We start from the raw sequence: 14,889 nt of genomic DNA, 5'->3' as shown, positions 1-14,889 counted from the left end.
GATGCAAAATTATTTAGAAACAAATAAGTATGAACAGTGGGATTTGCCAACCCACTGAGTAGGTTGCATTTCTGGATCCATCTTGCCACTACCCCAGAAGGGCTCATATAAGACCACCAGTAACACTTCACATTGTGCTCTGGGGAATGAACAACAGACCACTGATACCAAGCATTCTGGATGACTCCCATTACACCCCTCTTTGACCCAAAAGAGCAATATAAATCGAACCTCGCATCAGACGATTCTCAGTATACTTCTTGGATTGATCTGTAACTGCCTCAGCGGCGTCTATATACTACTCCCGACATCATCGCAGTGACCACAACGCCAATGACGCCTGCGGAGTCGACCAACGCCACCTGCCAACGCGCAAGGGTATTGCTCTAAGAAAAATCTCCGGATCCAGTCTGACGCCTGGGGGAAATTCTAAGGTAAGGAATCTGCAACTATAATATGTCTCTACCAGATATTTCGTTACCGAAGGTAAGTAACTTGTACATTTGGGTCCGCGAGAGGCTCAAGAGACTCTTGTAGGAGCGCCAATATAAAAATGGAGCATTCTGATTGGCCCACTGAGCTTTTTTTCCCTTGGGCCAATTTCCTCCCACGATCCCCACATGTTGTCTGCGGCCTTATGTACCATTTGAATCCCATACTTTTATGCATCTGAAAGCCATCAGGGAAAGGGAAACAGAACTATTTTTGGCTCGTAGTGATACCTGATAGTAGCCCGCGCCCATTCAGAAAGTAATGATCTTGGTCTTACAGATATATTGAAAAACTAGGGGAGGGGGGCTACAGTGTTTCCTCTGAAACTCCACACTAACTGTTAAATCGAAAAAGAGGCAAGGTTGGACACCTTGAAGATCTTTAAGGAAGAATTCAGTTCCTTTGTGCCAGAAAGAACGCACATTTGTCCATGCCTGGCCATCAAAATATTGTGTCTTACGGAATTGAATGTGTCAGACAGATTCAACAAGATCACTTCTGTAGGAAGTTGGCTCTATACATATTATTTCAAAGTAAGAAATAGTGTGCACAGAGTCTAAGGGTTCCCCTTAGAGGTAAGATAGTGGCAAAATTAGATAATTCTAATGCTCTATTTTGTGGTAGTGTGGTCGAGCAGTAAGCTTATCAGAGGGTAGTGTTAAGCATTTGTTGTACACACATAGGCAATAGATGAGGAACACACACTCAAAGACTTACTCCAGGCCAATAGTTTTTATATAGAAAAATATATTTTCTTAATTTACTTTTAGAACCACAAGTTCAAGATTTGAAGTAAATACATAAAAAGCAAGGTACTCCACACGGGTAAGTTAGGAACTTTGAATTAGAGCAATAACATAAACAGTTTTTGTAAAAATGACAATTAGCTATTTTAAAAGTAGACACAGTGCAAAAATCAACAGATCCTGGGGGAGGTAAGTATTGGTTAGATTGTGAGGTAAGTAAGACACTTCCAAGTCTCAGATCCTGGGCATAGGCAGCCCACCGTTGGGGGTTCAAGGCAAGATAGTGGCAAAATTAGATAAATCTAATGCTCTATTTTGTGGTAGTGTGGTCGAGCAGTAAGCTTATCAGAGGGTAGTGTTAAGCATTTGTTGTACACACACATGCAATAAATGAGGAACACACACTCAAAGACTTACTCCAGGCCAATAGATTTTTATATTGAAAAATATATTTTCTTAGTTTATTTTAAGAACCACAGGTTCAAGATTTACAGTTAATACTTTAAATATAAGGTACTTCACTTAGATACTTTAGGAACTTTGAATGAAAACAATATCATGTACAGTCTTTGTAAAAATGGCAAAAAGCTATTTTCAAAGTGGACACAGTGCAAAAATCAACAGTTCCTGGGGGTGGTAAGTAAAAGTTAGATTAGGAGGTAAGTGAAACACTTACAAGTCTCAGTTCTGGGGCATAGACAGCCCACCGTTGGGGGTTCAAGGCAACCCCAAAGTTACCACACCAGCAGCTCAGTGCCGGTCACGTTCAGAGGTCAAAGAGGTGCCCAAAACCCTTAGGCGCCTATAGAGAACAGGGGTGCTCCGGTTACATTCTGCCAGCAGGTAAGTACCTGCGTCCTCGGGGGGCAGACCAGGGGAGTTTTGTAAAGCACTTGGTGGGGGGGGGACACAAGTAGGCACACATAACACACCCTCAGTGGCACAGGGGCGGCCGGGTGCAGTGTGCAAAGCAGGTGTCGGGTTTTGTATTCGTTTCAATGGAGGGACCTGGGGGGGTCACTCTAGCAGTGCAGGCAGGGCACAGGGGGGCTTCTCAGGCCAGCCACCACCTGAGCTAGGCAGAGGGTCGCCTGGGGGTCACTCCTGCACTGAAGTTCGGTTCCTTCTCGTCCTGGGGGCTGCGAGTGCAGTGCTTGGTCCAGGCGTCGGGACCCTTGTTACAGGCAGTCGCGGTCAGGCGGAGCCTCTGGATCCTCTCTGCAGGGGTCCAGGGGTGTCATCTCGGGCTACTCACGGGGTCGCAGTCGCTGGTGAGTCCTCCCTGTGGTGTTGGTTCTCTAGATCTCGAGCCGGGGACATCGGGTGCAGAGTGTGAAGTCTCACGCTTCCGGCAGGAAGAGTGAAGTTCTTTAAAGTTGGAAGAAGGTTGCAAAGTTGTTGTTGAAGTTGAGCAGAGCCGCTGCTCACAGGAGTTTCTTGGTCCTTAGGTTCAGGGCAGTCCTCCGATGCTTCAGAGGTCGCTGGTCCCTGTCGGATGTGTCGCTGGTTGCAGGTTTTTGAGTCAGGAGACAGGCCGGTAGGGCTGGGGCCAAAGCAGTTGTCTTCCATCTTCTTTGCAGGGCTTGTAGGTCAGCAGTCCTTCTTTTTTCTTCAGGTTGCAGGAATCTGAATTCCTGGTTTCTTGGATGCCCTTAAATACTAAATTGTGTGTTTAGGTCTGGGAGGGCAGTAGCCAATGGCTACTGTCTTGGAGAGTGGCTACACCCTCTTTGTGCCTCCTCCCTGATGGGAGGGGGCACATCCCTAATCCTAGTGGGGGAATCCTCCAAAACTAAGATGGAGGATTCCTTCTTAAGGCAGGGGTCACCTCAGCTCAGGACACCTTAGGGGCTGTCCTGACTGGTGGGTGACTCCTCCTTGTTTTTCTAATTATCTCCTCCAGCCTTGCCGCCAAAAGTGGGGGCAGTGGCCGGAGGGGCGGGCATCTCCACTAGCTGGGATGCCCTGGGGCGCTGTAACAAAGGGGGTTAACCTTTGAGGCTCACCGCCAGGTGTTACAGTTCCTGCAGGGGGAGGTGTGAAGCACCTCCACCCAGTGCAGGCTTTGTTCCTGGCCACAGAGTGACAAAGGCACTCTCCCCATGTGACCAGCAACTCGTCTGGTTGTGGCAGGCTGGCAGAAACTGGTCAGCCTAACACCAGAAGTCGGATTGGTATTCAGGGGGCATATCTCAGATGCCCTCTGGGTGCATTTTACAATACATTCCACACTGGCATCAGTGTGCATTTATTGTGCTGAGAAGTTTGATACCAAACTTCCCAGATTTCAGTGTAGCCATTATGGAACTGTGGAGTTTGTGTTTGACAAACTCCCAGCCCATATACTCTTATGGCTACCCTGCACTTACAATGACTAAGGGTTTGCTTAGACACTGTAGGGACATAGTGCTCATGCACATAAGCCCTCACCTGTGGTATGGTGCACCCTGCCTTAAGGCTGTAAGGCCTGCTAGAGGGGGGGGGTGACTTACCTATGCCACAGGTAGTGTGAGGTTGGCATGGCACTCTGAGGGGAGTGCCATGTTGGCTTAGTCATTTTCTCCCCACCAGCACACTCAAGCTGTGAGGCAGTGTGCATGTGCTGAGTGAGGGGTCCCCAGGGTGGCATGAGACATGCTGCAGCCCTTGGAGACCTTCCCTGGCATCAGGGCCCTTGGTACCAGGGGTACCAGTTACAAGGGACTTATCTGAGTGCCAGGGCTGTGCCAATTGTGGAAGCAAAGGTACAGTTTAGGGAAAGAACACTGGTGCTGGGGCCTGGTTAGCAGGGTCCCAGCACACTTTCAATCAAAACTTAGCATCAGCAAAGGCAAAATGTCAGGGGGTAGCCATGTCAAGGAGGCATTTCCTTATAACTTCCCTACGTCTTTGTCATCCTTGATAGTTCTCAGTTCATCCTTATCCTTTGCCTGAGTGGTGTCTTTATCGCTGCCTGGATGAAATCTAAGCTGTTGCGGATGCAAGATGTTATCTTCTTCCAGATAACTGACAACTGCGTTGCTACAACTATTTCAGTTAATATGCTGAAGGCAGAGAGCAGTGTGATAGGATGATAATTTTTGACAGTTGCGCTGTCTACTCGTTCAGTAAGGAGTGAGTGAGTGAGAACTCCTGCTTTCCATTCAGCTGGTGGTGAGCCAGAAGATGAACATATATTCATGATAGCCATTGAGTGATTGGAAAGGCAAAATAGTACAGTATTGAAACCGATCAAATGTCACCTTCGCGAGTCCGATTTGAATTTGTAAAGAAGCTTAGTTATCTATTCTTCACCTGCAGACGAGAAGTAAGAACAAGCATTCTCGGATGAAGAAAATATAGGGGGCACACATAGGGATTGACAAGGCTGCTGAGAATTTCTTTTTATGTAGGTATATACATTCTCCATCTTGGCCATAAAGAAGAATGACAGATTGTCGCACAAAGCATGTGATGTTGATATTCTGGAAATTTGCTTAAGAGGAATTCACAAAAGACTTGCTTGTATTAAATAGCGGTAAGAGGGACTTTTTGGGCGTTGAATGCATAAATAAAGATGATCTCATTTAATATTATGAAGTCCTGTGGCAGTTGTTCACTTGTTCTTTGGACCAGTGCTCATCCTTAAAGGAATTTGATTTGAGTTCCTTTTGTTCTATTTTTTACTAATTACCAAGTAAGAAGCTGATCCTCAACAAAACTTAACAATTAATGAGCTGTCCACGGAAGCAATAGTGCTAGTGATTTCTGCTTGATCATGAGCCTGACAACAAATTATGCCAAGATTGGGACCCTCTGGACCAGTTCTGACAGGGCACTAAATACTAAGGTATTGACAAATTGTGGTAATGCCATTTGAAAGAACGTCAGCCTGAAGGTTAAAGCCTCCTACTATAATACTTTGGCAAAATATAAGATGCCATGCTCTAATGGTTCATGTAGGTGTTCTAAATTTGATACACACTCTGTTAAGTGTAAGAATGCTGTTAATGATTTATTGCTGTTTGCTTGTGAAAACTCACCACATTCGTTGAGATCATCACATAGTTCCTGTTTTTGTTTACCGTACTGTGAGGATTTATTTAACATGTTTTGGGTGCCTGGTTCAGTTCTGTACCAGCTGCACCTGAACATCACCAACTATCTGGTCTTAGTTGTTCCAGACCATGCTCACTTCACTATTATGCCGTTAACTGGATTTAATCTCTGGTCCACTTCAACAGCACTGAATGAGGGCAAGAGCAACTTGATCAATTAAGGTTCAAACGTAAATCAAGAAACATGTGTAGTTCACAATAGGCAAATGTAACCTTTCAGCCGAACCAATAACTAATGTCATGGAGACCATGTTCCAGAGAATGTTGCTTCACGTTGCCAGTCTCTGATCTAGTTGTCTGCCACACCATGTCCACAGAACACGCGGCCACAGGGCCCCGTCCCATTAACAGCTGGGCATTTCCGGCTCAGGGTGGAGACATTGGCTACATACCGAGTTTGCTCAGTGTCCTCGTCTTTTTTGATCTTGCCCAGTACTCCTTTCCCCATCTAATTTTGAGGTCTCATATTTTTTTATGCAGCAGTTTTTGCCCTGACATGTTGAATGTTTTCCTTGCACCAGCTTTTGTAAACGACAATGAAAAATTAAAATATTTCTTTTCAAACCAGTTCATGTATTGTGCTTCATAAACTTCATTTTTCCTTCAAAGAAAGGCATTGGATTTTGACACGTCTCCAAAACTACTCAACAGATTTGCAACAAACTACCCAAGGCTTTTCTTGGCATATGCTGTGCTCCTCCTTCATGCTAAGGCCAGTGTAATTTTTCAGTGATTTTTGCTGTAGCGTAGCACCAACATTTATGTGGTAGTTTGAATGGGTAAATGCAACGTTTGGGACTCCTGAAAACGTATAACCTCTAAAATACATTTTCACTTTCTCTCTTGTTCTCACTATTTCTTCCTTTCCATTTTATCTTTTTCTTCCTATTTACTCACCCCCTCTTCAGAGACATAAGAAGACTAACTTTAACTGATAAAGCTGAGCAGAGGGCTGTGTTCAGAGCACTCAAGGTTGTGTGTGGTTTTGGTTAAATAATTCAGCTGTAGATTGTCTGGTTTACGCCTGTCATAGGAGGAGTCTCTTGATGTTAACACCGTTAGCTTGGAAGTTAAAGTACTGTTATTAGTTAATGTATAGGTCATACTTCGTTTCTCCTTTGCAGAATTGTTCACTAAATGCTTTTCCATATGTATATTAGGGTTTATAACCTGAGAGGTTGCTCTTCTGATACAATAATATATTTCATATATCGAATGCATCTTTTTCTTATGCACTACTTAACTTTAGTGACGTTTGAATAGGAACGCTTTAGTTTGGTGGCCAAAGTAAAGCCATTCCTTTTGACCGAATGTTCTTTTTTTTTTTTTAAGTACTTTTCATGAAAATGTATTGATCACACTGATCTGATGTCATTTTTTTATTTTATAGACATGAGCTTCCACCATTGCCAGTTAATCCTGGCATTGTAAAAGAGAAACCATCATATATGGCAATGACATCTGCAGCAGAGAGAAAACGGAAATTACTAAGGTAGGCTCATATAAGCTTCCACCTTTAAGAACACGTGCATGTTTAATGGTGATTCTGGATCCACTTACGTAAAGTACTATTTAGTGTCACAAACAGTAGTAATTACAGTGCACAGAAGTACCAATGGAGTAGCAGATAAGCATATTGTAAGGAAATGTCTCCTTGGCATGGTTACCCCCTAACTTTTTGCCTTTGCTGATGCTAAGTTATGATTTGAAAGTGTGCTGGGACCCTGCTAACCAGGCCCCAGCACCAGTGTTCTTTCCCTAAACTGTACCTTTGTCTCCACAATTGGCACAACCCTGGCATTCAGGTAAATCCCTTGTAACTGGTACCCTTGGTACCAAGGGCCCTAATGCCAGGGAATGTCTCTAAGGGCTACAGCATGTCTTATGTCACCCTAGGGACCCCTCACTCAGCACATGCACACTGCTTCACAGCCTGTGTGTGCTGGTGGAGTGAAAATGACTAAGTCGACATGGCACTCCCCTCAGAGTGCCATGCCAACCTCACACTGGCTGTGGCATAGGTAAGGCACCCCTATAGCAGGCCTTAAAGCCCTAAGGCAGGGTGCACTATACCACAGGAGAGGGCATATGTGCCTGAGCACTATGCCCCTACAGTGTCTAAGCAAAACCTTAGACATTGTAAGTGCAGGGTAGCCATAAGAGTATATGGTCTGGGAGTTTGTCAAACACGAACTCCACAGTTCCATAATGGCTACACTGAAAACTGGGAAGTTTGGTGTCAAACATCTCAGCACAATAAATGCACACTGATGCCAATGTGCAATTTACTGTAACATCCACCCAGAGGGCATCTTAGAGATGCCCCCTGAATACCTACCTGACTTCTAGTGTAGGCTGACCAGTGCCTGCCACACACCAGACATGTTGCTGGCCACATGGGGAGAGTGCCTTTGTCACTCTGTGGCCAGGAACAAAGCCTGTACTGGGTGGAGGTGCTTCTCACCTCCCCCTGCAGGAACTGTAGCACCTGGCGGTGAGCCTCAAAGGCTCACCCCTTTTGTTACAGCGCCCCAGGGCATCCCAGTGAGTGGAGATGCCCGCCCCTCCGGCCACTGCCCCCACTTTTGGCGGCAAAGCTGGAGAGATAATGAGAATAACAAGGAGGAGTCACCCACCAGTCAGGACAGCCCCTAAGGTGTCCTGAGCTGAGGTGACCCCTGCCTTAAGAAATCCTCCATCTTGAGATTGGAGGATTCCCCCAATAGGATTAGGGATGTGCCCCTCTCCCCTCAGGGAGGAGGCACAAAGAGGGTGTAGTCACCCTCAAGGAAAGTAGCCATCGGCTACTGCCCTCCCAGACCTAAAACACACCCCTAAATTCAGTATTTAGGGGCTCCCCAGATCCCAGGAAATCAGACTCCTGCAACCTGAAGAAACAAGAAGGACTGCTGACCTACAAGCCTGCAGAGAAGGAGGAAGACGACAACTGCTTTGGCCCCAGCCCTACCGGCCTGTCTCCAACTTCGAAAACCTGCTCCAGCGACGCATCCAAACGGGACCAGCGACCTCTGAAGCCTCAGAGGACTGCCCTGGACTAAAGGACCAAGAAACTCCAGTGAACAGCGGCCCTGTTCAAAACCAGCTACTTCTTTGCAACAAAGAAGCAATTTCCAAAGACTTCATGTTTCCTGCCAGAAGTGTGAGACTTCCCACTCTGCACCGACGCCCCCGCTCGAGATCCAGAGAACACCTCAGGGAGGACTCCCCGGCGACTGAGAGCCCGTGAGTAACCAGAGACGGCCCCCCTGAGCCCTCACAGCGACGCCTGCAAAGAGAATCCAGAGTCTCCCCCTGCCTGTAACAAGGGACCCGACGCCTGGAACCAACACTGCACCCGCAGCCCCCAGGACCTGAAGGAACCGAGCTTCAATGCAGGAGTGACCCCCAGGCGACCCTCTGCCTTGCCCAGGTGATGGCTGTCCCGAGAAACACCCCCCCCGTGCCTGCCTGCACCGCTAGAGTGACCCCCGGGTCCCTCCATTGAAGCCTATACAAAACCCGAAGCCTGCTTTGCACACTGCACCCGGCCGCCCCTGTGCCGCTGAGGGTGTGTTTTGTATGCCTACTTGTGTCTCCCACAGTGCTCTACAAAACCCCCCTGGTTTGTCCCCCGAGGACGCAGGTACTTACCTGCTGGCAGACTGGAACTGGAGCACCCCTGTTCTCCATAGACACCTATGTGTATTGGGTACCTCTTTGACCTCTGCACCTGACCGGCCCTGAGCTGCTGGTGTGGTAACTTTGGGGTTGCCTTGAACCTCCAACGGTGGGCTGCCTATGCCCCAGAACTGAGACTTGTAAGTGTTTTACTTACCTCCTAATTTAACTTTTACTTACCACCCCCAGGAACTGTTGATTTTTGCACTGTGTCCACTTTGAAAATAGCTTATTGCCATTTTTACAAAGACTGTACTTGATATTGTTCTCATTCAAAGTTCCTAAAGTATCTAAGTGAAGTACCTTACATTTAAAGTATTAACTGTAAATCTTGAACCTGTGGTTCTTAAAATAAACTAAGAAAATATATTTTTCAATATAAAAACCTATTGGTCTGGAGTAAGTCTTTGAGTGTGTGTTCCTCATTTATTGCCTGTGTGTGTACAACAAATGCTTAACACTACCCTCTGATAAGCCTACTGCTCGACCACACTACCACAAAATAGAGCATTAGAATTATCTGCTTTTGCCACTATCTTACCTCTAAGGGGAACCCTTGGACTCTGTGCACACTATTACTTACTTTTAAATAGTATATACAGAGCCAACTTTCTATCATATCACTTCCATAATTCTACATCTGCCCCATTTCCTGTTAATGAGTGTCCTACTCAATTGTAGCAATAATCATTCCTTGCATTCTGCACCACTTTGTAGTAGGTGGTCCCTTGTAGAAACCTGGCTATTTTGAGTGAATTTATCTAATATGGTATCATAGTGCACATGTAGTCACAGTAGCAGAGGAGTATGGAAGGGATAGCTGATATCGCCCATAGAATCATCAAGAAGGTGGTTAGTTCTTGAAGGCTTGCACACATTACTTGGTTTTTAGGTCTCCCCCTTATACCGCTTATGCATTGTTGCTTGCAAGACATTTTGTTTATTTACAGGAGGATTAGAACCCGCACATTGTTTACCGTTAGTTGGCTTCATCATCACTTCCATTGGCTTGCTTCCTTTTGGTCAGTGTGTGCTGGCTTCATTTCCTCTTCTCTGCGTTGGGCACTCCTGTGAGGAATTGCCTAAGTACTGCGACTTTGCTCAGTGTCCTTCCACTTTGGGCTTTCCACTAGAGTGCATGTGTTTTCACTGTCCACTGCGTTATTTGCCCCCCTACAGTCCTTCTACCACTGTCAGTCCTGTTGCTTGCCCCTCTTGACCTTCTCCTGCTGTCTGACATGCTGCTGGCGCCCTACTCCCGCTGACCATACTGTTGTGTGCCACCTTCTGTCTTCCTCCCGCTGTCTGTTGTGTTGCTTGCCTCCTTCCGCTGTCCATAGTGTTGATTGATCCCACCCATCCTCCTCCAATTGTCCATGTTGCCTCTGACAGGGCCAGTGCAGGCCATGTCATATTGCTTTTCTTTTTGTCTAACTTGCATTTGTTTTGTTGCGTTTAACTGCAGCGCTCTGCTTGCCCGCTCCCATCCTACAGTCCTGCAGTTTTGCTTCCCCCCCTCACCCTGCATTGTTGCTTGCATCTTCCCACATTCTTGATTTCCCCCTTCACCCTTAGACATCCCCTTCCCGTGTGGTTGCTTGCACCACTCCAGTGAGGGAAAAAAAGCATTGTATATGCACAGCATCCTGAGCAAAACTCATATAACCAAATAATAACATTTCTGATGTATTGTTATCGCTAACATCATACACACAACTATAAATGTTTCTAAGTGTAAATGTCTGCTTGCTGATATAATTCATTTATTTTAACGTGAGCACAACAGAATGAGGCAGGCCTCATTTTCTGTATTGTTTTTTCTTTCACGTTCTTTCATGCACTTTCAGATGCTGGGTGTGAGGGCATGGTTAGTGGAAAATTAGGACATATCCACACTAAAGTCATGAAAAACCACGATTACAGCAGAAGGCACAAAAGTCAATATTGTTGGCAATATAACAAACATTAATGAAGCCAGTGTTGACTGTCAGCAGGTTTGTTTTGCAGCCATCCTGCACAGCAGTCACGCTACTGTACAACATGGCTAAAAAAAACATTGACAAAGCCAATAGCTCTTGCATAGGCTAGACCTTTTGGCTTTGACAGCGCCTGTTAAGTGTTTCCAGAATTTTGAGGTACAGGGGAAAGAAGCACACATGGTCGTTTTTTTAAGAGATTTCCTGAGAAATTATTTGCCTGGTAAGAGTTTGTCTACTGCAGTAGTTCTTTAAGTTTAAGGGTTGAATGTAGAACTGGATGCTTTTACTAGATACCAGGATGTATCTGATTGAGACTTCTAGTTACAGATTCCTTATCTTAGAATTCCCCCCCAGGCGTCAGTCTGGATCTGGAGAATTTTCTTCAAGCGGTACCCCTGCGTTCCGTTAGGTGGTGTCGGTCGACTGTGTCCGTCGTTGGCATCATGGTCGCCGGATATGATGATGTTGGTCGTATATAGGCGCCACCCCGGCACTCTGATGTCAGTTCTTTTCTTTCACGTCAGCCGACTCGCGGATCCGAAGAAGAATTACCCCTATAGTTGCTTTTTGACTGGCCTTTCGACCTTTTGTCGAAGTTTTTTTACTTTTTTGTGCGTCGAGGATGTCGTCACAGAAGACCGGCTTAAAGTAATGCGACTTCTGTCACTAGATGATGTCCATGACGAATAAGCACCTCTTGTGTCTGTGGTGTTTGGAGCCCAACCACAACCCGAAGTCGTGCTCCGAGTGCCAGGCCATGAACTCGAAGGCTTTGAGGGAGCGATCCCTAAAGCTACTCACGGCCTGGCACCCGGCTCTGCAACACTCCCGGTCGAGAGGAAGGTCCCGAGACTGCTCGCAGAGCCCCTCACTACTTGTTGTCATTCCATTCAAAATCATTGGGACACTTGGGTAAGCAGAAGAATAATTTGAAGAAGCACAAACGCTCTTCAACTTCACCCGATCGGACAGCGTGACGCAGGAGGAGTGTCTTTCTTCTAGGCCTCTGTACTGGGAGCCTACTTCTGAGTTGGCTCCATGCCTCCCCGAGTTTCCAGAAGCCGGAGGCACCCCTGCCCAATTGAAGGAATTGTATGAGGCCATGTTTGGGCAGTCCACCCCTGTAGGAGCCTCTTTGGGTTCCTCTCCAGCGGCTTTGGCCTCGGCTTTGGGGGGCACCCAGGGATCCGCTTCCAGATCTGTGCCGGCGTCGGTCGTATCATTGTGACCTTCCCCACAATGATTCCAGCGTAGATGCTCCTGACCCCTCCCTGGCCCACGGGCGGCATAGATCCCACACTCATTGCCGTCTCCGACACAGAGCCGGACTGACTTCAGTGGGGACCTTGCTCCCCAGGTTGGATCCTGACCCATATTCTTATGGGTAAGTGTTTGGTGAGAATATGGGAGGGTCGCTGGAGACTCTAGAATACCAACTTGAAGACCCTATGGACTGAGCTCAGGAACTGGGCGAAGCCAACGGTCTGAACACCTCCCCTGATGCTGGTATGCTTTCTCCCCCTACCGTGCCTATGGAGGAGGGGGCATCTTATTCCATGGTGGTGCAGAGAGTGGCTGAGGTCTTGGGCCTCGAGCTGCCGTTGGTGGCTGTCAGCCCTAACCTCCTGACTGAGGTGCTTCATCCTGAAGCTTCCAAGTCCGAACTCCTTTTGCCCTTTAATGCAGCCCACACTGATGTCCTGCTGGGGACCTGGTCCCAAACCCAGCATAGGGGCTCCTGTGGATAGGACAATAGCCAGACGCCATAGCCCACGCTTATGACCTGGCGTTTCTGACGCAACACCCTACCTCCAAGAGTTTGGTCATCCAAACCTCAAGTCCCATGGCGCATTACCCTTGGGTTCCCCGGATAGGGACTCCAAGAGGCTGGATCCCCTTGGGAAGAAGCTGTTTTCTTCCTCCAGTCAGTCGGTTCGTAAACACCGCATGCCTTTTGGACCACTATACCCATACTTTATAGGATACGATTGTGCAAGTGCTGCCATAGGTCCCGGAGGAAACCCCAGCCATTCTCTCCCAAGCTGTTGCTGATGGGAGATGTAGGAAGCTGGCCTGGTGTGTGGTGAGCACCTACGGTGTTACCACTGCATACCAGGTCAAGGTATCCCTTATCAGTGAAGTGTAGGCAGTGTCTAGGAAGCCACGGGTCTCTCTATAGGTAGCTGTGGATGAACAGCCAAGGCTGATCTAGGAGACGTGCAAAACTTATGTAATATCACTGCAGTCACACATCACTTACACACATGAAAGAACCACACAGTGTTACAAAAATAAAGGTACTTTATTATTGTAACACAAATACTAAAATACTATATAGGCCATACCCGGGCTGGAAGTAAGTAAACACACTATTATGTACACATTAGAAATATATAGCATAGAAAGCAATAGGCATTTGTAAAAGCAATAGCAAATTGTGAGGTCCCTAGGGGAGGGCCAAACCATATACTGAAAAAGTGGATTATGAAAGGCAGTCCCCCACTCAAGGAAGTGGAATCAATAGATGGGAGCTGGAGGAACTAGGAACCCCAAAAGGTGAGTACCAGAGTGGCTACCAGGAGAGCAGAGGTAAGTACCTGATTTGCCCCAAAACTAACAGGAGGACTTTGTAAAAGGATTGTGCAAGACCCAGTCAAGACTGGAAGAACCCAAAGGTTGATCCTGACAGGAGAGAACCTGTGAAGGAAGGGGACCAAGTCCAGTTTGTGATGGAGTGTCCGGTTGTGGCAGGAGTCACTACCCACCCTTCAGTGGATGCAGGACCAGGTTGACAGTGGATGAAAAAGGTCAGAAGTGCAGCACAGGAGCAGAAGATGAGTCCCAGAAGTGATGCAAGTGATGTCCCACATTGGGGACATGATGCAGTCGGTCACTGGTGCTGGAATACCACCAATAAGCCTTGGAAAATGCAAGAGTTGGAGAAAAAGGTTTTGCAAGGCCAAAGAGGACCAGCAAGGTACAGGGGACTCGAACAAAGGAGGGGAGTCCAGGATGACTCTCAGCAGCTGGGATAGTCACAAGAAGAGGAGGCAGCCCCCACAGGTGACCCATGGGCAACAGGCACAGGAGTTGCAGTGAGGCAAACTCAGCACACCTGAAGAAGTGTCCCACGTCGCTGGAGCAGCAGGCAGGAGTCTGTGCGTTGCAGGGAGAAGTGCTGAGGGGCGGGACTACATGGAGCCTGAAGATCCCTGAGAGGAGGAACAAACAAGCTTTAGTAGCTGCAAGAGTCGCTGTGCACAGGGGTACTGTTCTGTCAGGAGTGGCAATATCTTACTGTCTCCCAAGTTCGGCAGCTGGTAGAGAGGACCAAGCGGACCACTCCAGACCACCACCTCTGATGCAGGATCCAAGCAGCTCCGCGTGAGAGAAGATCCATGCTGCCGGTCATATTTGCTGTTGATGCCTGCAGATGCAGGAAAGGTACTTCTTCACTCTAAGGGAGATTCCTTCTTACTTCTTGTGCTGGCTGAAGACTCGTTGCCCTCAAAGGATGCACAGCTGGGAAAAAATTTCAGTCGCTGGAAGGAGCCTGTGACGGGCCGGCGCGATATGGCCCGTTCACAAACCTGACTTGTGCTGGCGCTACCAGTATAGTCCCGGTTCATCATGAAGAGGCAGCGAATCCAGAATTCCTTCCGGCAGTGAAGACGGGGCCAGGAAGTTGCTACGCGGGACCACGATGGCCTGAAAAGCCAGCGGTCGAGAGGAGAGAGGTGCGCAACGGAGGAGTGGGGAGCAGCGCAGGAGGACAGAACGGCGACAACCGACGGAAGCCAGAAGGAGAAGAGGAGTCAGACGGCGGAACAGACATCTCGGCGTCCCAGGAGGCGTAACGCGAACCTTCCAGCCACGCTTCAGGAGAAGCGTGGCAAC

The 14,889-nt window shown here is 47.5% G+C and overlaps 1 protein-coding gene across 1 annotated transcript in view; it reads left to right on the top strand.

Moving 5' to 3' along the window:
- The window catches only part of KIF18A (kinesin family member 18A), a 221,245-nt gene that overhangs the window by 188,703 nt on the left and 17,653 nt on the right, over nucleotides 1-14,889 (top strand). The window contains exon 16 of the mRNA XM_069221971.1: nucleotides 6,726-6,827. Within this exon, the coding sequence (XP_069078072.1) occupies nucleotides 6,726-6,827 (102 nt within the window). The remainder of the gene's footprint in view (nucleotides 1-6,725; nucleotides 6,828-14,889) is intronic.

Source organism: Pleurodeles waltl, chromosome 3_1 (assembly GCF_031143425.1).
Source record: "Pleurodeles waltl isolate 20211129_DDA chromosome 3_1, aPleWal1.hap1.20221129, whole genome shotgun sequence".
NCBI classification, from domain to species: domain Eukaryota; kingdom Metazoa; phylum Chordata; class Amphibia; order Caudata; family Salamandridae; genus Pleurodeles; species Pleurodeles waltl.
This window is presented reverse-complemented; position numbering and strand designations above follow the sequence as displayed.